At 58.7% G+C, this 22,177-nt stretch overlaps 2 protein-coding genes across 5 annotated transcripts in view; one reads left to right on the forward strand and one right to left on the reverse strand.

The window, feature by feature from the left end:
• The window catches only part of SGSM2 (small G protein signaling modulator 2), a 43,755-nt gene extending 36,369 nt beyond the window's left edge, over positions 1-7,386 (forward strand). Inside the window, exon 24 of the mRNA XM_081806077.1 lies at positions 3,892-7,386. Coding sequence (XP_081662203.1) covers positions 3,892-3,941 — 50 coding nt within the window. The 3' untranslated portion in view covers positions 3,942-7,386. The remainder of the gene's footprint in view (positions 1-3,891) is intronic.
• MNT (MAX network transcriptional repressor) lies at positions 39-16,787 on the reverse strand. 4 transcript variants are annotated; one of them, XM_081806103.1, is made up of 7 exons: positions 16,597-16,662; positions 15,716-16,462; positions 9,941-10,520; positions 9,335-9,376; positions 9,071-9,182; positions 3,702-3,894; positions 39-3,568 (listed from the first exon to the last, which is right to left on the reverse strand). In XM_081806103.1, exons 2-7 carry the CDS (start codon positions 15,786-15,788, stop codon positions 2,811-2,813), a joined length of 1,758 nt encoding a protein of 585 aa, XP_081662229.1. In that variant the 5' UTR covers positions 15,789-16,462; positions 16,597-16,662; the 3' UTR covers positions 39-2,810. The 4 variants fall into 4 exon arrangements, with proteins under 4 accessions (XP_081662229.1, XP_081662230.1, XP_081662228.1 ...); XM_081806104.1 differs by lacking the exons at positions 15,716-16,462; positions 16,597-16,662 and adding exons at positions 11,239-11,349; positions 11,847-11,931; XM_081806102.1 differs by having other exon boundaries at positions 15,716-16,787.
• Between the last annotated feature and the right edge of the window lie 5,390 nt (positions 16,788-22,177).

Consider the following 22,177-nt stretch of genomic DNA (forward strand, 5'->3'; position numbering starts at 1 on the left):
CAACAGAGTGACCCGGATGCTGCAGCCTGGCGGCTCCATCTGATTTCAGTGCAGGTTTATTTCAGTTTTATATTTTATTCCAGGCAAGTGCTTATTACATGGATAGTATTCATGTCTCAATACCTAAAGTCTTGGAGCATGAACAGCCACTAGAATACAGTTCAATAGTAAAAATACAATATGTACAAAATTAGGGTTTTTGTAGGGTTTTGTTTTGTTTTTCCCACACAGCAGATGTATCCAAACACATAAAAATCTCTACAGTCTGGGGTCGCTACAGTTTGTATTTCAGGAAACGGAGACACAGTGACCGAGTCCTCACTGTAAACAAGGGCCACCTCTTTGGGGGATGGGGATGGAACCCTGGGATGGGGGAGAAGCTGTTCCTGGAGAGCAGGGGTTATGATGACCCCTCATTCCCCTCCAGGCACTCCCTGCCCTTCTTTGGCCCCCCAAGGAACCAACCTCCCCCTCTCCCCGAGGTAAAGGCTCCCAGCCAGTGAGCCACTCTTAACATCAAAAAGTAAAACACGCATGAGAGGTAAGGTGTGTGTGTGTATGTGTGTGTGCACGCACGCGTCCCCCAGGCTGGAAGGGCTAGGGAGGGGGAGGGGCAGGCGGTCCCACAGGGTGAGGACAGACGTGGTCCTGACAGCTCTCAGAGGGGAGATAGATGCCCAAGGGAGGGCTGGGCGGCGGCTGCCCTCTCGGGCACACAGCATCACAGCGTTCACAAACAACAACAAAAACAACAGCAACAACACCCATCGTCACCAATCTGGACATAGTCATTCGGCACTAGATTCGAAGGCCCCCACTGCTGGGGTGGGGAGGGGCAGGGGCGGTGAGCGGGCGGATGAGGTATCTGTGCAGGCCCGAGAGGCCCCTGGCTGACACGCTTTCAACTCCGGAATGGCCTCAGAATGCAGGGAGGTGAACAGAGCCGGAAAGGGCAGGTTCCCCAATGCTTCTGTGACTGTTCCCTGGGCACCAGGCCCATCCGGCTCCCTCAGTTGTAATCTCTCGGGGAAGAGCAGAAGCTGGTTTCCCCAAGAACCAGGGTGGCGGGTGGTGGCTGCAGGGGCAGGAAGGTAGCAAGCTGGTGGGGTGGGTGTGAGGCTCCCTCCTGGGGGCCTCTAGATGACCAGAGGCCTTCCCTTTCCCCACCCCAGGTGAGACTGAGGAGAACAGGCCCCAAGGAGGTCTCCAGGACAAGGAAAGAACTGAGAGTTCTGAGGTGTCCAAATCTGTTCAAGACCTTTGCGAGCCTCCTCAGTATCCTGCACGTCCCTCCCCCTGCCCATCAAAGCAAAGGTCACACCTGGGGACACTGGCTTCCCCTCCCCACATCGAAAGGCCACTGGCCACTGTGTGTGTCCAGGTGGGGAGGCGAGTGTGCATGTGTGTACAACTGAGTGTGTGTCTGACACAAGGCCACTTGTAATAAATACCCACATAAAAAGAGAAGCCAAAGCAGTCGGCAGAGGCAGGGAAAGCAGCAGGCCCTGCACACAGGCCCCCTCGCTCCCCCCCCACCCCAAGCTCAGCCCTGCCCTAGATCCAACGAAGGACCTTCCTGAGAGGAAGGTTGTGGCACACTCAGAAGAGCCCACTGGAGAAGAAAAGTGGATGTTCAGGGGAAAGACAGAGATGATGCCAGAGACAGACTAGTTGGGGCAGAAGTAGCAGCCCTCCTCCCTGCTCTACAGGCCCCCCCTCCCCCGAGGGCATCAGGGAAGGGGCCTGGGCATTTGGCCCAGCCCCTGGATTCTGACTTCCTGAGGGCCTCGGCAATGTGGCTTCAGGCTCCCAGAACCCAGACCAGACGCTGGCTGGAGGCTACAGGAGGCACTCGGGGGAGCGCACAGCACTGAGCAGAGGCCAGGGAAGCAGGGCGGCCAATGCGACAGCACCCCATCCCCTCTGCCTTTGGGAAGCCAAGAGCCAGGCCCAGGGGGTCCAGAGAAGCTCTCTCCTCAGCCCAGACCCAGGCAGTGCTGGGGAGGGCCAGCATGGCGACAGGCCAGCCAAGCCCTTCCTTCCCAGCCCCCACCCTCAGCCTACCCTCCAGAGGTCAGGAGCCCAGTAGCAAAGACTGGGGGGGGGAGCTCAGGGAGCTTAGCAACAGCGTGGGGTAGTTGTTGGTAGCGACTCCTCTTAACTAGCTTCTGCGGTAACGAATCAGTGACCGCAGCTGGGTCGGAGAACCCTAGGCCGGGGGGCCCACCTGCCTGGATGGGACCGCAGCGCACCCCGTCCTAGGATCTGTCACCTGCACTCAGAGCAGAGCCCCCCACGCACCCAGATTTCTGGGCCAAGTTGCTTCTGTTCTGCTCCCTGCCCGCTTCCCCCCCCTCCCCGGAAAGGCCTGGGAAGCGAAGGCTGAGGCTCCGGATGGAGGCCCCAGGCCCGTGGCCCCCTCACGAGCAGCAGCAGCACTGGGAGGCGGGCGGGGCGGGGAGGTTGGCAGAACACAACACCCACGGTGCACGGCTGCAGGGGACAAGGCGGGGAGGCAGGAAGGGCACTGGAGCCGGCACCAGGCCAGGCGAGTGGCACATTCACCAGAGTGTCTCATCACGTGCTCAAGTCCTAGGGCAGACCCCCTGCCCCGCGCCCAGCTCCCCGGGGTGGCCCTCCCTCCCCTGGCTCAGAGTCTCTGCACCCCCTCCCCTAGGAGGCCTGGGGGTGGGGGTGGGTGCGGCGGGCCTCGGCCTGGCTGGAATGTGTGGAGCTGGTGGGTGGGGAGAGAGCGGGGGACGGGTTCCCCCTCCCTGCCCCCACTGGGGGCCTCTGAGTGGCCCTCCTCCTCAAGCCAGCTTGAGTGTGCTGACCGGGAAGGAGGGCATGGTGACCATGGTCACAGGGTTGAGCACTGTCTGGCCCACCAGCTGGGGGTGGTGCACCACCTGAGCCCCCACGGCCGGCTTCGCCATGACCGTGGCTGGGGGCCCCAGCCCGGCTGTGCCATTCACTTGCTGGTGTGAGAGGGTGTGGGCAATGTGGCTCACCGCCACGGGCTGGCTCACTGCCACGGGCTGCGGGTACAGGGGCAGCTGGGAGCCGAGGTGGGCCACGTGGTTGAGGGCGGCAGGGTGCACTGTGATGTGGCCGATGGGGGGCGTGGCGGGCGCCAGCTGCACAGCAGGGCTGGGGGCTGAGGGCGCAATGTGGGCGACGTGCTTGCCGCCCGGGCCCTGGAGAACGTGGTTCACAGTCTGGATGACTGAGGCGTGGGTGGTGGCCGTGTGGGCGATGACCGTGGAGCCCCCGCCAGCTGCAGCCACCAGGTGGGCTGGGGCCGGCACCAGCGTCTGCGCAGGGGCAGCCGGTGGGGGAGGAGGGGCCGGCAGAGGGGTCTTCTGCTGTGCTGGCGGCTGCTGCCCAGGCAGGGGGACGGGGGACAGGGCCACAGGCTGGGAGTGCGGGTGTGCATGGGGAGGCGGAGGCGCGGGGGCGGCGCTGGGCGGTGGCTTCGGCAGCTCCGGGTGGGGGCGATGGCTCAGTTTAGATGGGCCCAGGCCGGCCTGGTCCTCCTCCATATCCTCGTCTATGTTGTCCTCACCCTCTGTGGGGGGACACGGGGACAGGGACAGGTCAGAAGGGCTTGGGAAACCCGAGGCTGGAGTAGTAAATGCCCCTGGGGTCTGGGAGGCGTGGAGCCGGGGGCGGGGGGCCTGGCCAGGGAGGGGCGGACTCACCCGAGGCTGTGGAGGTGGAGGCCTGGTCGTCCTCGGGCTGGCCAGTCTGCCGGAGCACGCGGTCGATCTCCAGCACGTCCATCCACTGGCTCAGTTCGTGCTTGAGCTCGGTCAGCCGCTGCTGCGTGGCGATCTTCTCCCGAGCCAGGCGCTCCATCTCATGCTCATATTCCTTCTCCTTCCTCTTCAGAGACTGGAGAACAAGGCAAGGGCCCGAACGATACCCTGAGCAGGAGCTAGAGGGCCCGCAGTACGGAAACCTCTCCCCACGGCCACGCTGGTCTCCAGGCCACTCAGCCCCCAGGGCCAGGTCCGCAGTGAGGGGGCTGCGGGAGACCACACCCGCCCCTGGTCCGCGCCGGGGCCCATGAGGCCCAGTGAGGCCCAGTGAGGCCCCCTGGCCTGTGCACTGCATGCTCTCCAGCAGGCACCACCGACAGAAAGCACAGCTGCAGTCAGCTCGTCCCCAGGATGAATGCCCTCCCCCGCCCCCACCCACATCAACTTTGTCCGGAGGAGCTTCTGGGCCTCTGGCCCCATCCACCTGCCCCGCAGCCTCTTCGCTCCATCTTGTGGAGGACAGGAGGGGAAACGGACTCCTCGGCGCCGCTCAAGGCCCCCGGCACGCTCGTACCACGCGGTCAGTCGCCGCGCCACAAGCTACCCTCCTTGGAACTCATTCCCCAAAGAACCCCCGACGATCCTGCCCCTCTCTCCACAGCATCATTCCCTAGTCTCCTCCACTTCAGTGTCCCTGAGGAGCCGCCCCCCACCCCCCCTGCATTTCTTCTCCATCTGCCTCCGTCTGGCTCGGGCAGCCGCTGGCTCTGCACCCTTCGCCCGGCCCTGGGCCGCTGCCCGCGGTGCCCACCTGGGCTGCCTCTCACCATCGCCGGTTTCACTCCGGCTGCCGCCCTCCAGAATCCCCGGGCTGCTGGCGGATCCCCCAGCCCTGGAACGCGCCCCCTTCTTCCACACCTGTAGCTGAGCTGCACTGAGCACCGCCAGAGACACTTCCGTCCTTCACCCCAGGTTCCGGTTGGCCACGCCCCGTGACCCTGAGGCCACCCCCCTCACTAAGAGCACCAGGAGGGAGCGCCCTTGGCCACGGAGCCCACGGCTGTCCGGGCGCACAGGCAGCTGTGCGTGTGGGGGGCGCTTGCACAGGGGCCACGTGCCGGGCCTCCCGTCAGAAGTGTCTCTAGTTTCCCCTCACACAGGACTTATTTGCAGCTCCAGAAGGCCAGCCTGTGTCCTCCATGACCACTCTGACGCCCTATTAAACGGACTCCTCGAAGTCTTGCAGATCTCCCTGCTGCCAGCTTCTCCTTGGCCCAGGCATGTCACGAGCGCTGGGGCCACCGAACACAGACACACTTGCCCTGCTGCACCCCGAAACCTCCGACCCTGCGCTGCTCCTGAGCTCCTGGCTTCCAAGGCTTGCCGGTCCCGGCAGGTGCAGAACCCACGGACCCTGCACACACCAAACTCTCCAGCTCGTCTTGGTTCTCCTCTCTGAACCCCGTCTCACACACAGATCCTCCTTTCTCGCCCCCCCTGCATCTTATCTGCTTGTGTTCCAAGCCCACACCCGAGCCCCCACCACCCTTCCCCGTCCCAGGCCCTTGAGCCCTTCCTGACGCGGCAGCCCACACTCGAGCACTTAATAAGACCATCAGTACTTAATCAGACACTGGCTCAGACGACCCCCTAAAAACTTCATGTTTTGTCTTTCCACCTCAGTACACACGGTCCCCGTCCAACGCGGTAAGGGCAAGGACTGTTCCATAATTAGCTTTTTCCCTCGAACCTACCAGCGGCCAGGACAGAACTATGCGTATCTCAGCAACGGGGGAAGGATATGTCAGGATGTGAGCATGTAGATTCCCACCTCTGTCCTGTCCCTCTGTCACGGGGAATCAGTCACCCGATGGACTGAGTTTGCCCTGATTCCATTTACTACAAGCAGTCTCACAGCAGCCTTCCTGACTGTTCACTTGCCCCTCGCCCCTCCTGGGTATGGCAAGATCCTCAACTTCACCCACTCCCTCTGGGAGCCCCAAACTCCTTGTATTTCTGATCTCACCAGTCAGGAATGCTTCAAACCATTAGTGCCTGCAACACACAACCCAGATACAACCATACTCCGTTCTGGCCTGAAACCTGGTAGCTTTACAATTCTGCCGGCAGTCCCAGGCCACACACGGCCTCCTCTACATCCTGGCTTTTGAGATTTAACCTGCTTCTCTCCACAGTTCTGCCAGAAAGATCCCTCCCTTACACACTGAGGCACGCGCACACACACACACACGGCTGGCTTCTCACCTGGCTCTACCCTGAGAGGCCAGTTTGCTGGACGTGACATCAGATGAGGCCATACCAATGATGGGGCCTAGGGTGAGTCAGCTCTCACTTGAACCTGGCTGCTGCGGGGCTGGAAGTGACCATCCTGAACTCTACCCACCAGCAAGGAGAGTAGATTTCTGGCTCTGGGAGAAACTCAGAGGTCAAGACCTCTTTTTCTTAACTAGCCCAGTTCTCCACAAGCCCAGAGGCCCCTGGAAAGTTTCCCCAGGGTCTAGCTTTTGTCCACATTGCTTCATTTTAAACACATTTCCTAAGACTGCCTGGATGCACAGTTTGTTACCTGCCTACTCCTCTTCCTGTTTTTGTCCACTTCCCTGTGGCTCTCTTCAAACCCTTTCGCACCTCCTAGCCACTCTGAGTCTGCCTGGGGGCTATAGCTTTCCACCTCAGCACACGCCCAAAGCCTTCAGTCTACACAGCTAACGTGGTCTCTCTACTACTCCCTTTTGACTCCCATCTAGTGCCCTGCTGCCCCCATCTCTACGTGGCAACCCGCATGACCACCTTTAACTTCCAAAACTGCATCCTGCTCCCCCCTGTTGGAGAAACTGGCCTGTGCTGGGCCTTCTGCTCTCTGTTTTGCCTAGGTCACCCTGAAACCTTCAGGTCTCAGCTCGAATGCCCCTTCCTCAGCAACAACTTCCCTCACTCCCTAGAACAGATTCTGTGATCCCTGACCCTTTTACGTCCTCATGGCACAGTCCTTTATTTGTTTATAATCTGCCACCAAGACCAAACCTATGAAGACAGAGACCCATGCTTTTTTCTTTGCTTCCTGCTTTACTCTCAGAGTCAGACACAGAGCTGTCCAAAGTACCTAAATGAATAAACAAATGAGTGAGGTTAAGGATTTAGAAAGCCTTGTTAAGCTTTCTATTTCTGCTTCCATTGCCCCAGGACAAATATCTCTTAGGAACAGCCTGGGTACACCTCGCTGCCTACTCAGCCCAGGCCCATGCCTGCTGGTTCTACTGAGTCTCTATTTATAATTTATTTATTTATTTTTAAAATTTTATTTATTTTTGAGAGAGAGAGAATGAGAGAGAGAGAGACAATGAGAGGGGTGAGGGTCAGAGGGAGAAGCAGACTCCCCGCTAAGCAGGGAGCCCGATGTGGGACTTGATCCTGGGACTCCAGGATCATGACCTGAGCCGAAGGCAGTCGCTTAAGCAACTGAGCCACCCAGGCGCCCCTCCAATTTATTTTCAATTGTCATTCAAACAAGGCTCCCCTTCCTAAGTATGTGTCTGTAAAGTGGAATGTGCTATTCCATCCTTCCTGTGTCTCAGTAATTTCTATGAAGTTGGTACTTATAGAGGACGCATCCTCCTAACATCCCCATGATGAAGATATTTTTTCTTTCCTATTTAGCAAAATGGCAGTACAGAAGAAACTGATATTCAAGAGAGTGTCACAACACTTGACAAGGATTTGCTCCTAAGCCATATGATTAGGAATAACTGAAGAACCAGTAATATTCTCAAGATCAAGTTCTACAAAAATATGTAGGAAGTAGGCCTCCCGGGGCCCCTCCTCCTCCGAGGCCAGACCCGCCGCAAGCGACGCCCCGCCCCTCCCGGAGCACGCGCGCACCCACGCGGACCCGGCTTTGCAGCGTCACTCCCCGCCCGCGGCACCCCACCGCTCGGCGCGCGGAAGCCCCGCCCCAACCCGGCCCCGCCAATCCCCGAGCCCGGCTCCACCCCTCCCGGTTGCAGGGAAGCAGCCTGGAGGCGCGCCAGCCACTCCCCCGCGCCCGCAGGGCGGGCGGAAAGGCGCGCGTTCGCGGGAGGCAGGGGGGAGCCGCCGGCTGGGAGCAGTCGCGTAGCAGCGCCTCCGCCCCACGAACGAGTCAGGCTCCGGTTACCTCAGGGCTGTGACCCCGCAGTCTTGGCCGGGGGAGGGGTAGGGCTACGCCTCTGGCTCCTACTTCGGTCGGACCCTCCCTGACCCCCATCCCAGGGGGACCTTGTCGCTGCCCGCCCCCCCTCACAGCTGCCCGAGCACGCGGACAGGGGACCCCAAGCTTCCCCCGCCCCCACCCCGCGCGGGTAGGCAGCGCTAAGTCCCTCCCACTCCCCAACGGCTCGGTTCCGACTCCGTCTCCGCGGCAGCCGAGCGTGGCCGCCCGCCCCACCCCCACAGCCTCCTTCCCGGCACGCGGAACCCTCGGCCGGTTTCCAGGGAAACCGAAACACGGGGCCGTCATGGCAACTGTCTTATCTGGCGGGAGCCCCCCACCCCGTACTGCGGAGGGAAGCCAGTGCCCCAAGGGGAGAGGAACACACGGCCAGGAGGGCCCCTTGAAAAGGGGCTTTTAAAAACGCAGGCAGGAGAGCGTTATTTTTAAAGGTTCGGTGACCCCAGGACTGTTTTGGTCACCCAGACCACCACATTTCCCCGGTTTAACCCCCAAACTCGAGTCGTGGCACCTCAGTGCTCTCACTGGAAGGCTCGTAATCATTCTGGGGTCAGAGTGGGGGGCCTCACCGGCGCGCGCCGTCTGCAGGGAGCCACGCCCAGGGGACTCCCCACCCCACCACGAGCGACAGACTCTCGGGCCGAGTCCGGGTTCCCGCCCAGGCACTGCGGGTGGGGTGGAGGCCCTGGGGCCGCGCCACGCCCTTCTCACCCGCGGGGGCACTAAACAGCGCCAGGTGGTAGCACGGGCCCGGGCACCGGGGGACCGAGCTGCGGGGGCGGCGCAGATGGCTGGGCTCCGCGGGGCGGCCCGGCGGGGCAAGAAGGAGAGGGGATCGCCGCGGCCGCCCTCCCCCGCGCACGCGCGCCCGTCCCCCCGCCCCCCTCGCGGGCGGGGAGCCCCGCTGACGTCAGCCGGGCCATGTGCTCAGCGCCCGCGTGGAGGCGGGCGGGGGAGCCGGAGAGGGAGCAAGGGCGGGGCGGGGCCGCGGCGAGGGGAAGAGGGCGGGCGGGAGTGGGGAGGAAGCTGGCGCTGCGGCCACCGCCCGCCCTCCTCTCGGCGGTGCCTCCCTCCCCCATACCTGGATGTACCGCAGCGCCGTCCGCAGCACACTTAGATTCGACGTCTTCTTGTCGTCCACGTTGGGGATGTTGCGCTTCAGGGTCTCAAAGCATTCCTTCAGATGGGCCCTCCTGGGGAGAGGGAGTGGCGCTGGTTAGCCAGCGCCTGGGGGGGGGGGCGGGGGGCGGGGTGTAGGCCCCAGGAGAGCTTGGGGGACCAAGGGTGGGACCAGTCCCGGTAGAGGGCGGGGCGGGCCCAGAGACACACACGCACGCGCACACACCTGTTCTTCTCCAATTTGTTGTGGACTTCTCTGGTTCCGATCCTGAAACCCAGACAGACAGGAAAGGAGGTTCAGGGAGGAGGGCCCAATTAGACGGCCTTCCTGCCCCCACTCCCCAAATGCCACAGGTGGTTTATTCTCCGTACAAAGCAGCAATGGGAGATATTCACCCTGTGCGGAGGCGTGTATACCCCCTGGAGGGCACATGTATGCTCATAATTCACAATCCCTTTAATCCTCCATCCTGCCCTTGTCCACCTGTGAGGAGACAGAAGGCCTCCTGGGGCTCACAGAAATAGCCAGTTGACCCCAGCCCTCACCCAAGAGATCCCCAATCCAATACTCTGACCAAAGGCCTGGCAATGCCATCGGCCCATCCTTGAGGGGGTCAGAGAACACGGAAGCCTGACAACAACAGAGGGCAATGGGGAATGGACACAGGCACAGTGAGAACTGTCCAAATATAGTACGATGCTTCTCAGTTGGAGAGGTAGGACATGGCTTTGAAGGATGAGCTTAGGAGGGGCTACTTTCTCTTGCACACACAGCCCAGAGTGTGGGCAGTTCTCCATCCCACCAGCCTGGACTCTGCCACACCTCACTCACCCCCCAGGTCTCTTCTTCTGTTCGCTGGATTTGACTTCTTCGGCTGGTGCCAACTTCAGGGTCCCAAGAGTGGGTGGGGGTGGCTGCTGGGGGGCCAGCTGGGGCTGAACTCCAGGGTGAGGTGCTATGGTCAGGATGGGTGTGGGGAGGGGCTGCAAAGGCTTGGGGCTGCCAGTGGGCGGAAGGGTGGTCTTGGAGTCTGGCAGCAGGGGAGCAGGGTTGGGCACCTGTGGCCTGGTGGGCAAGGGAGCAGACTCCTTAATGCTGAGTCCAGGGGTGCTAACCAGGGCTGGCTGGCGAGGCGCCAGGGGCAAAGGCTGGGCTGCAGGAGGCAGTGGTGGGGGCGGGGGCAGAGGCTGAGGAGAGTTGGTCACTACTGGAATAGGAATGACAGTCAGTGGGGTGGGGGTGGCAAGTGGGGGTGGGGGTGCTGGGGGGGGCGCTGGGGGGGACAGAGGTAGGGGTGGCGCTTCAATGCGCGGTTCCTCCACGGGCAGGGCGTGGGCCAGCCTGGCCAGGCTGCTGGCCTTCTTCTGCTCCTGCTCTCTGTCCCGCTCCAAGCGGAGCCGCTCCTGCTCCTCTGTGCAGAGAGAACACAAGGGGCGTCTCAGCGGGCAGCAGTCCTGGCCTCCAGCTTCTGAAGTCTTTCAAGCAGAACGTGGCCTCTGACCCTGTCGCAGTCAGTGCTCAGCCCGAGACACCACAAATACCTATCTACAGCCAGCCAGGCACTGGGGCTAAGTGCCGGGGGGCACAGCAGTGAACAACACAAGAGACCTGGTCTCTGCTTTGGATGAGGGGAAGGACAAGTAACAGAGAACAATCCAGGCTGGGAGAGGAGAGAGGCTGTAGAAAGACAGTGCAGGAGTGGTCAGCGAGGATGCTGGAGGCCTGGTAACCTGAAGGTTGAGGGGTTAGGCTGGTGCAGGGAAGTTCAGGAACAACAAGGCTGAGGGGAGTGGGGTGACAGATAAGGTGGGCAGAGGCCAGTCGGCGAAAGCCCTCACATGCCACTACAGGAGAACGGGGGGGCGGGGGCGGGGGATAGATCATAGCTTCTGGGAAGGCCTTCAACAGTTTTTACCAAGTACCTTTCAGAGGGCAGGCAGCATCTTCATTTCAGGATGAAATGAATGAGCTCAGAGAGGCAAAGTGATTTGTTGAGAGTCACAGAGCAAGTCACAGGTAAAACTGAAACCAGACCCAGCCAGGAATCCTGACACCTGGCGGATGCCCATACCTGCTCTGTAAGCACATGCTCACTAGGCGTCTGTACACACACACACACACACACACACCTGGATCCTCACAAGAGTCCATGCCACAGGCAGGGCGGGGACATCATCTTCAGTTCGCACATGAGGACATCAGGCCCAGGAGTCCCAGGCCAGGGCGCAGTGTCTGGTTTCCTCAGGGATCACACAAAACACATTCGGTCCTCCTCTGCCCTTTGTGGTGCTAGAACTCACTGCTCCCAAATCCCTCCCCCGCCATCCCCCCACCAGCAGCACAGCCAGAGAGGTAAGAAGCAGGCAGGAAGGAAAGGAAGGCAGCCCTGCACCTGTCCTGCAGCATCTGAGCTGCAAGCCCTGCTGCAAGGTGAGGCCTGCTCTGGAGCTGGCCGGGACCAGGGGAAGGGGAGGGCCCTTCCTGAGCCAGAAGTCCCTCTCCATCTCCACCCTGCCCGGTGCTCTCCAGGCCCCACCATTCCGGTTCCCCGGCCACAGGGCTGGGCAGGGGCCCTGGGGAGCAGCTGTAGCCCCCAGGCCAGGGAGCGGGCTGGTCCATCAGCGCTCCTGCGGTCCGGGATTGGCCACACTGCTGACTAACTGAGCTGACAGCTGGGCCGGCAGGCACGCCCCTACGGAGGAGGGCATTAACCCCCCACTGGGGCCCTTGGGCCAACTGACAAAGTGAGTGTGAGCCGGGCCGGCTCGGAGCCCCTCCCTCCCGCAGGGGCACAGGAGGAAGTAGAGCGGTGTCGTGAGAGGGAAGCGCTCAGTGGTTTCCCAGCAGCACAGGCCTCTTCCGTGGCCCCTGCCCTTCAGGAAGGGGAGCTGCCAGGCCTGCTCCAATGAGGGCAGCGCTCTCCCAGGCCTTTCCGGCTGGCACTGGCTTCTGTTACAGCCCCGGAGAAAACCAGCTCTCTGCCCTCCAGCTGCCCAGAGACCCCGCGGGCAGAGCGGTCTGCGGAAGGCCACCGACCAGCTACCCAGTCCATCCCCCGCACTGCTCCCCCCTCCCTCCTTCCCATCCCCTCCCCCGTCAGCTCCAGGGCCCAACACAGCCCACCTTCATTCCTTTGGGCCGGGACCCAAACTTTCATTGGCTTTGGGACCAGGGTTCCACTCTCCCATTAGCAGTGGGACAGAGAGGGCCCCAAGCCCCGAGGACAGGTGCCCTGGGAACCCAGACTGAAAGTAAACCTCATATGCCCCATATTTGAAAGGAACCCACCGCTCATCCAGGAGATGGCAACCTTCTCACCTACCCTCTCCGTTCCAGAGTCAGGCAGCTACGCCTCACAGGCGCTGGGCGGGACCCAGGGCAACGGCCAGGCTCTATCACACCTGGATCAGCATGAAAAATCTTGACTGGTGGGGAAGAGGGGGTGTCCCAGGCCAGATGCAGCCCACCAAAGCTTCCTGCCTCCTCCCCACCCAGCAGTGACCCTCTTCCTATGCCCTGCGGAGGGGGAAACAAAGTGGGGGGAGCAAGCTGGCAGTCACTCAGGGGACTCCCTCGGTAACAGAACAGATTCGGGCTCTGTAAAATAATGCTCTGCGGCAGCCAGGCGTGCACTCCCTCTCCCACTCGCAAACATGCCCACGACGCTGGCCTCAGATAAGTTAGCATGACACGTCTGGGGTGATTCAGGGGCCACAGCAGGCACAGGGCTGGGGCCTGAGGAGTCTACACTAGGTAGCCCCGTGTTCAGGGGGAGTTCTCCCCTTCTTCAGGCTAACAGGAAACTTGGTGCATAAGGCAGGCCCCAGGATGTGACTAGGTCAGGTAGAAGAGGGTCCCATTTGAGCCACCTCCATGAATGCTGGAAATGACCAGGCCCTCCTGCTGACCACTTTTTCCCTCTCACACATACATGTGCACACACATCCTCAGGTGCATCATGGGAGCAATCTGGCTGGTCTAAGTCAGGAAACCCACCCATGAAACTGAAAGGGGACATGGATAAGAGAATCCCTGTCCAGAGCTGTTCATCAGGTACATACCCAGGAAAGCAGTTCTGGTCACCAGGTGCACACATGACCCCTTCTCTCCCACTGTCCCCACCCCAAGTCAGAAGACAGAACCTCAAGGAGGGAGAAAAAATGAATTTGAGATTGACATGCTGCGGCTAAGTCTAGCCAACTGCACGTGAGCTTTTAGAGTAGATCTGGCTTTGCACCATCCATCCCCTAAGACCTCTGGCCCCACCAAGAAGGAACTGTGACTGGTCAGTTAAACTGGGCCTCTGCTCAGCTCCCTGCCCCCAGTTCTCACCACCTGGGGGAGGGGCAGGGCTCTGCAACTTCTTAGGAGAGAACCATTCCCAGGCTCCTTCACAGTGTTGCACACATCATCCCTGTCCTTACTGTCAGCTCTGGACTTAGTATTTTGGAAAGGGTGGGGGAGATGATAGTGGGGAGGGGGGTCTTCTCCCCTTCCCCATAAGACCAGTCAGTCTGAGGGTAAAGTGAAGGTGAAGTGGTTGTTCCCTTGGGGAAAAAGCAGGGTCAACCCTGTTCACCTCTAGCACAGTACCTGATACACAGCAAGGACACAATAGGTACTCCTGAATTGCACTCTGCTAGTGGCAGGTGACTCGAGTCTCTCCAATTCTTGTGCACGCACCCTCCTCCCCTCGCCCCCTCGCTGCGCCCGCAAACAGGACATTCTCGGTCACCACCATCACTGTCCAGGACCTGACCCTGCTCGGGACCCAGAAGATAAGGGGGAGGGGCACGCTAGCTGATGTCCCGGCCCATCAATTCCGTAAAACCCAAGCATCTCATCTCACAGATCTCGAGTGACTCCTGACCTTGAGAGGCCGGTCGACCAGTGACTAGGCCGGGCGGACCCGCCGCTCCCCCCGCCCCTGGCCCGCTGCCGCTCCCCCCACCCCACCCCCCTCCGCCGCCGCGGCCGCGGCAAAAGCTGCAGGGCGCGCGCGCACAAAACACACACTACTACCTCCTGCATGACTCATCATTGAAGCAACAATAGGCAGAGAGAAAGGAAAGGAGGGCGAAGCACTCTCTCCACCACAACGAACCCGGCAGAAGGAGGGGAGGGGAGGTTGGAGGGGACATGAGTCCCCGGATACAGCACACACACCGATCCAGGGCCGAGGCCCTCTCAATAGTCCGGAAAACGGAGGTCTTTCCCTCCAACCCCTATTCCTGCAGCACCCTGAAGCTGGGGACCACCGACAGAACGGGTGAGATGGGAAGCATCTGAAATCCTCGTTTCCTGCCGAGGGAACGCCAAAGTTTGCCCCTTCTCAGCCTGGCTCATTCCACAATGTAGCTAGGGGTATTGCCAGGAGGTCCTGATGAGAACGTTCCCCAAAACGTCAGTGGGAATATGTGAGCTCTAAATGTCCTGTCGCCCTGCGATTCTGAGGGTTTCCCTTGCCCCAGGATCAAAAACAGGAGGTTGGGGCGAGAATGGACAGGTGAGCTCGGCGGCTCCTCCTTCCAGCGCACAGGCTCTCCCTGGGAGGTGCCCGGCGGCCGGAGCCAGGGCCCAACCCGGAGCAAGGCCACTCGCCAGCCCCGCCCAGGCCCCGCCCCCGGCCGAGCGCGAGGCAGCTGGGAGGGGCCGGGCCGCTCTGTCCCCAGCGGGAGTGTCCCCCGTGCACGTGGTCGGAGGCGGGGCCCGTCCACGTCACCACCCGGTGTAACCAACGGGCTTGGAACGCAGGCACACGCAACATTCCAGCCGAGAGCGGGTTTGGAACGCGCAGACACGCCACATTCCACACCGACTAAAGTGGGGCGCAGCAAGGGGGGCCCGGGGACTGCCCCCAGCGACCTGCGGGCCGTTTCGCAGACACCCAATCAGCCCAGCTCTCACCCAAACCCCTGAAGCGCGACCCAGCCCAGCTCTGGGAGGCGGGGTCAGGCGGGGCTGGCCAGGATCATAAGACACGCGATGTCATTTCATTCTGCAAAGGCCGCCTCCGCCCCAAGCGGCGCGTAGATCGGCCGGGAGCGCCCCCCGCACCCTCCCCACAGGGCCAGGGAAGCCGGGGAGCTGCTCGGCGTAGAGTAATTCCCACCCCCCACTCCGTTACACACACGCCCACTCGTGTGCACTATACACTCGCCCGTGTACACGTCCGTTCATCCGCTCTCCTCGAGGCTCACATCACACATTCCCCCGTGCACACACGCACGCACACGCGGGTCTGCCACCCCCACGCAACACCATTCCACACCCCACCCCCCACAGGCTCACACATCCTCGGCGCTACCGAGGGCGCCGCTGACCCACGCGAAAGGAGCCCCCACGAAAGGTGCACACGGGGTGGCAGGCAGCTGAGGTGGCGCCCACAGGAGCCGGGTCCCTCACTGCACGGTAATGAATTCATTAATTAATTTTACTGCCCCCAACATTCCTCCCCGGGCGGCGGCTCCTGTGCGGAACGTTGCGCTGCTCGGCTTCGCAGGCCGCCCGGGAAGGGGTCCTGCCCGCGGTTTCGCGTGGGTTCAGAGACCAGGGTCGCTCGTCTCCCCTTCCCCGGTGCCCCAGGGGCCCAGCCCGGCCGCTCACCACGTGCTCTCTGTTGTTGCTGCGCTTGCCATTCCAGGAAGCGGGCCGCCTCCAGTAGCGTCTCTATGCTCATCGCGCCGAGAGCTGCCGGGGGCGCGCCGGGGCCGAGACTGCGGCCCGCGAGCCGGGCACAGGTCAGGCTGGCGGGCAGGCAGGAGGGAGGGATCACCTCCGGGGGGCGACAGGGCTGGGCGGCGCAGCGCACTCCGCAGGGAAGAACGGGAGAGCACGGAGAGAAAAAATTGTTTCCCAAAATATTTGCAAAATATAATTTGCAAATTAAAAAAATTTTGATGCAAAAAAACAAAAGGCGGCACTGCCTCCCTCCTTCCCCTCCCTCTCTTTTTCCCCCTCTGATGCCTCCCGCCCTGCGGCCCCCGGGAGTCCCGCCGACAAGAAAAGGCTTTGCAACAAGATGGCGAGGAGGCACCGACACACACAACAAGGGAAGGAGCCGCGCTGCCCCCGGCCGCCGCCCCCGCTACTACACCGGGGCCGCAGCCAAAGCCCGGACCGGAGCCCCCGCCCGCAGGGCCGCGGCGCCTCACGAAGGGAGGGGCGGGGTCCCGAGCGGGCTGGCCCCGCCCACTATAGACGGCGCGCGCACACGTGGCCTGGGTGGGGGTGGGAGAATATCCAGCTTCGCTCGCGCCCTGCATTTCCGCTTTCTCGCCTCGCCCCGCCCCGAAGGCAAGCCACAAGTTGAGCCAGGGCTGCGTGTTGCGGTCATTCACAACGAAGTGTGTCCTGCTGGAGGAAAAGAAGGGTGGAAAATTTAAGACTTAAGTTAGCTCAAATAAGGATATTCCAGGTCAGGGAAACCTTACGATGGTTAGAGACTGGCCTGACCCCTGGGTCTCCGCTCCCTACCCACACGTGACCTAATTCCTGCAACCACCCGGCTGTCGCAATTCCCCCGGGATCCGCCCGTGGGCGGAGCTGACGGCAGGAGGCTGCCAGAGACTAGCGGAGGGAGCGGAGTGATGATCCGGTTCCGCGTTTTGCCTCCGTTCCTCCCCCCGCAGTGCGTTCGCATCCTATTAGGCGACGTCACCGGGCCGCGGGCCAATGGGCGGGCAGGACAACACGGCATGGAGCAGCTCCACATGGACACCCCGCGCCGCCAGCCTTCTGTTTAAAGGGCCAGTGTCTAACACGGTCACATTCGTGGGTGCGGATGGGTCCACTGTAAGAACGGAGGGTGGGACGCCGAAAGGGAAATTCTGCAGTTGTGCCCTGGCCTACCCATTACTCTTCACCACTCTCCCTTCAAAACCAAGTCTCTCTCTTTTCTTCCCCCAAATTCTTGTCTTTGTCCACGCGTGTCTAATGTGGATGGCCCACAGTCCAGCCTTTGCTCTGGTGCCGGGGCGGGGGCAGTTGAGGCAAGGCGTCCGCAGCCCAGACCAAGGGGGCGGGGCCCAAATCGGGAACAACAACGTGGAGGGCGGAAGCCTGGCCCTGCCAGCCGCTGGGCGACTGAGGCCGCGGGCGGGGCGCGGGGTCGGGACGCTCAGCCTGGTCTCGACGGCGCTCGCCAAGAGGGCGGGATCCCCGGCTGGCGCTCGCTGCCGCCGCTCTTGCGCTAGTATTTGGGGGCGCCTGCGGGTACAATCAGAAAGTTAGACCTTTGTCAGGGTACCCAAATCCTCTCATTTTGCAGATAAGGAAACTGAGGCCCAGAGACCGGAGAGGACTTGTCTAAAGTCACTCAGCATTCCAGTTGCTGTATGCTCTGGAGGGAGGAGTATTTATCCTTGACCCCGTGGACGACTCTTTTGAAGGCAGTTCTGGGGCAGGGCACCCAATTCGAAAAAAACCATGGGGGAGTATCAAACTGCCTGCCTGGGAAGTGGTCTGCCCACTTATTGCAGTCAGGGTCTCCAAAATCTTCATCTGAAACCCTGCTGTTCCGCTTCTTTGGTGCAGGCCGCACAAGCCCCACTGGTACAGTTGGTGGTGACACAAAGGCCAGCTGAAGGCACTTTGGTAGCACCCTGGAGCATGTACAGTACAGCTCTGCTGGCCCAATGCCAGCAGTCCTATGGCCCCCAGGGCCTAGCCTCAGATTCCTTTTTTTGCTACCAGTTCAGAGTGGGACAATGCCAGCTGGGTTCAGGGTCCTGCAGCCTGGGCTTCACCATCACACAAAGCTACAAAGCAAAACTTTATGAGGACAGCTGAGTGGCAGACCACCCTGCCAATCTATCTCATCCCATCCCCACTGTGCCCTTAGAGGGGTATGTTCCTATTTTGGGGTCTAGCTTAGAGGCACAGAAAGCTGGTACAAATGCATGCCTGCTGGCTTTGCTCCCTTCCTTTGAGGGCATAATGCATATACTAAGGAAAGAAAATCTGCACAGATCTTGGAAATCAAGAACCTAGTGAACAGAAGGAAGGGGGTTGTTTGCCAGCAGCAGTCTACAGAGGGATCTGATCTTTACACATTTAATGCCCCAGAGTCTGTAGCTGAGCAGAGGCCATTACACACGTCCAGGTGCTACTAGCTTTGCTTACAATGGAGCTGGAAAGGAAGGTGGGGGAGGGGGTGGGAATAATGTACCCAGGTGCCCTGGAATGAATGCCCTTTTCCTGGGAGGGCGAGATCTGTGCTGGTCCTGACATTGCTTCCTTTTAGATGTCTGCCACCTGCTACTAGTGTGATTGGGCCTGGCCCACGGCACAACCAATGAAAATGAGAAGTTTAAAGGCAACACACAGGTGTGTGTGTTGGGGTGGGGTGCTAAACACTGTATGTAATATACATAATAGTGACCTGAAATAATGTTGTTGACCAAGTTTTCATTTTGTTTGGGGTCAGCACTGTACTATTCTGTCCAGTGGCTCAAGATGCTCAGAGAGCTCCATCCAGCTGTACCTTCTGCCTTCCTCAAGTGGTCATAGGACTCATATAGTCCTGAAGTCTCTTGTAGAGGTCAAAGCCCAATTTTTGACTCTTCTTTGTCAGGTACCAGCTCTATTCCATTAAGAAGGCACTCCTCTGAAAAGGAACATTCTGAAGACAACTTTTCTGTCAGGGGTGGGTAAGCAAGACATAAAAGTGGGGTGAACAGAGTCAAATGCCAGTCTCTCCCTTGCCCCCAATACCCCATCTGCTCTAGAGCTTAGTGGAGATGCTTGCTATTTAAAACAAACAGCCTTACTGGCTTCACATGATCATGTTTATTCGGGTCATGTGGGGACAGCAGCCAGGGGATGTTAGGCAAAAGAAGGGTTTAGAAAGGAGGCTTTTTTTTTCTAAGCCTGTTGTTGCCTATGGGAGCCTGAAAATAGCTGAACAGAATTTCTTATCAGCCAGGGTTTCCCCAGTTGGGGAACGGACACAATTGGGGTGGGAGATACCTATAAGGGGGGTATAAAAGGAGAGGGGAATTAATAGGAGAGCCGTTTAACATTTTAGCCCCAGCTTCCTGTTCCAAAGGGATGGAACTGGGGTAGAAACTGGCAACTGTATTCCTTCAAAGGAAAGTGAAAAGAAGTCTGATGTTTCAGCAGAGAGGTGAGCACTTCGTGGGAATGATCCAAAGCCCAGCCATCTCCAAAGAGTTGTTCCTAAAGTTGTTTTATGGCTTCTAGGTGCTTAGTAGCTTTAGAGCAGGACACCTGGGCCACCCATCATGTGTACTTTCTCATGAAAGGATTTCTATTTTCAGTCTTCCTCCTCAAGTCGGTGCATCCTAATGCCCAGTTCAAATCCCTCAATTTTTTAATATGCCAAACCAGAGACATTCCCTTAATGAGACGGTCTTCCATCCTCCACCCGACCCCACTCCCTCAAACAAAGCATTACATACATATGCAACTCCAAGACCTATGAAAATCAGTTTCCTGACCCCTAAGATGCATACATAATGAGACGGCAGAAAGGACAGAAAGCCAAAGTACAGGTATTTTATATTAGATCCCAGAAGATGTCCTAACTGTTCAGGACCAACTTCTCAAAATTCTCCAAGTGGTTTTTTTGTTTTGTTTTAAGGAGCTTTCCACATATCATAATTAAGACAAGACCAAAGGGAGAAAGAAAGCCAGCCAGGACGAAGAGAAGGGACAGAAGACTAGTAGTACACCCAGGGTCACAGCACAACATTCATTTAACAAATATTTATTGTGCGCCTAACATGTGCCAGGCACTGGGCTAGGTGGCCTTGTAGCCAAGGCCAGGTGACCTTTGGTAAGCCAGGGTGGGGTAAAAGGTCACAAAGCAGAACTCAACTCCACAGTAATACCTGGAAAAGCTTAGCTTTGCTCTCTACCACCACCGTGCTGGACATAGCATAAGAGATCCTATGACCACAAAAGACCCATAAGCATGCTGACGTACTCATTTAGGTTAGGTTCCCAGATCATCATACTTTTCTAAGAAGGAGAAGAAATTAACTGGACCGAACCTGATTCCTGACAAGCCCAGTCTGAATGATGAGCAGGATTTTGAATCGCTAGAGGTGTATCCCATATGGTATTCATCCAGTCATCAGTGAGGTGGGCTCCTCAGAGCCGGCAGTTTCCACCAAAGTCCTCACCTACTTTCCTCCACTCCCACTGAGGAATGGACTTCTCCTGAACCCTCAGAACAGGTACAGTCAAGTCACGTACTTTCCCCTCTTCCTTGCCTCATATGATCTCACAGCCGGAAGAGTTGAAATTATCTAGTCTAACCTCCCAAGAGAAGCTGTCTTATCCAACGTCACAAAGCTGCTTAGTGTCAGCTGGGATGAGAGCAGCCTGGTTCTCCCTTGACTGCATTGGATACCCAAACCTGGGAAGTGGGTCCAGAGTCCTTGAAAACCTCACAGAAATGGGTGATGACAGGAGAGAACTTCTCCCTTCTGGCTAAAGACAGGAATATCATTAACTTTGCTTAGTGGTGCCCAATAAACAAACTTAGCAGATGAACAAGAAGGGAAGGAAAGAGAACCAGACTTAGGATCCAGAGGCTCAGACTATCTCAGAGACTCAGGCCACTGAGGAATTAAGAGCTTCTAACTGGGCCTGGGTAGATGGCCATTCCTCACTGTTGCCTATGTCTGGCCTGAAAAGGTGACTGGGGAAAGGGGCAGATTTTTATCCAGGCAACCGCCCTGGGTGTGGACACTGAGTAATAAGGAAAGAAATGCAGTTCGGAAGCAAAAAGGGAGGAGCCACGCACTTTGAGCTTTTCTGAGAAACCAAAGAGGCTAGTTAAACACTGCAGCTAAAGATGGGGGCTATAGGGGACTTGGTAGGAAGAAACTGATCAAAGCAGAAAGGCACGAGGGAAAAGACAAGAACTTCAGCTATTCCTCTTAAAAAAGAGGTGGCTTTATGAGAGAAAATGAATTCAGGTCATTGGCAGTGAGATGGGGCAAGGTTATGAGCAGAGCAAGGTGTAGTCTTGTGAGTCAAGAGCCAACTGGGTCAAGTGGGGGTGGGGGGTGTCCATGACAGGGGAGGCCCCCCAAGGGCAGAGGAGCTGGACTGTAATGCCCCATGGAAAGGACTGAGGTCGACGGTCCCAGCAATCCAAGCTCACACCTAAAAGGCAGGCTGCACAGTCAAGTCTTTAAAACCCAAGAGATCAGCTACCCGTGCTCATAACAGCCCTCTCAGAACAGTAAGGCCCTGAGCAGTGGCTGTCAATGACTGGACTGCCTAGATCCAGGGCTCAGCTCCACACCCACAACTGGACTTCTTTCTAAAGCCCCAGGGCCCACTGGGAAAGTCTCTACTGGACAGTGCTGGGGACAATCGAGGACACTCCAGGAGCCACATACCAGCCCATGCCTCTCCTCCCACTTCCAGGCTGGGGGCTGATAGAGTACATGACCCCACCCCCCTGCCCACTGGAGTACCTTTCCCATCCCAGACACCTCAGATAGCAGTGCTAGAACGTCCCAGTCACTGCTCAGAGAGTTACTCTGTGATGACTAGAAGCATTCGTTAAACAGTTAGGTTCTTAAATGTCACATCATATACCAACATCAATTCAAATGTTACATATAAAAAATAATGCCAAAAGGAGCCATAAGAAAATACAAGGAAACATTTTTTCTGCTCCAGGAGCAGTGAAGATTTCTACCCATGAAGGCAAACAAAGAAAATATAAAGGCAGATGGGGTGCTGGGTGGCTTGGTCGGTTAAGCGTCCAACTCTTGATTTCGGCTCAGGTCATGATCTCAGGGTCTTGAGATCAAGTCCCGGGTCGGGAGGGCAGTCGGCTTGGGATTCTCCCTTTCTCCCTCTTCCTCTGCCCACCACCCCTCCCTTGTGCACTCTCTCTCTCAAAAAAAAAAAGTAAAAAATATATAAAAAATGAAAATATAAAGGCAAAGGCATGACAGACTTGATTACATAAACCCTCTACAAGCTCCTCGGTGGCTCAGTCAGTTAGGTGTCTGCCTTTGGCTCAGGTCATGATCCCAGGGTCCTGGAATCAAGCCCTGCATTGGGCTCTCTGCTCAGCGG

This window comes from Leptonychotes weddellii, chromosome 15 (genome assembly GCF_054177405.1).
Source record: "Leptonychotes weddellii isolate Sample4059 chromosome 15, ASM5417740v2, whole genome shotgun sequence".
NCBI lineage: Eukaryota > Metazoa > Chordata > Mammalia > Carnivora > Phocidae > Leptonychotes > Leptonychotes weddellii.

Excerpts from the sequence above, each read along its gene's own strand:
- MNT (XM_081806102.1), bottom strand. The coding sequence starts at position 15,788 with ATGAGCATAGAGACGCTACTGGAGGCGGCCCGCTTCCTGGAATGGCAA. Across the intron at positions 9,183-9,334 it reads AACAAATTGGAGAAGAACAG|GAGGGCCCATCTGAAGGAAT; the intron begins GTGTGTGCGCGT and ends CCCTCTCCCCAG. Across the intron at positions 3,569-3,701 it reads CTCCACCTCCACAGCCTCGG|AGGGTGAGGACAACATAGAC; the intron begins GTGAGTCCGCCC and ends GTCCCCCCACAG.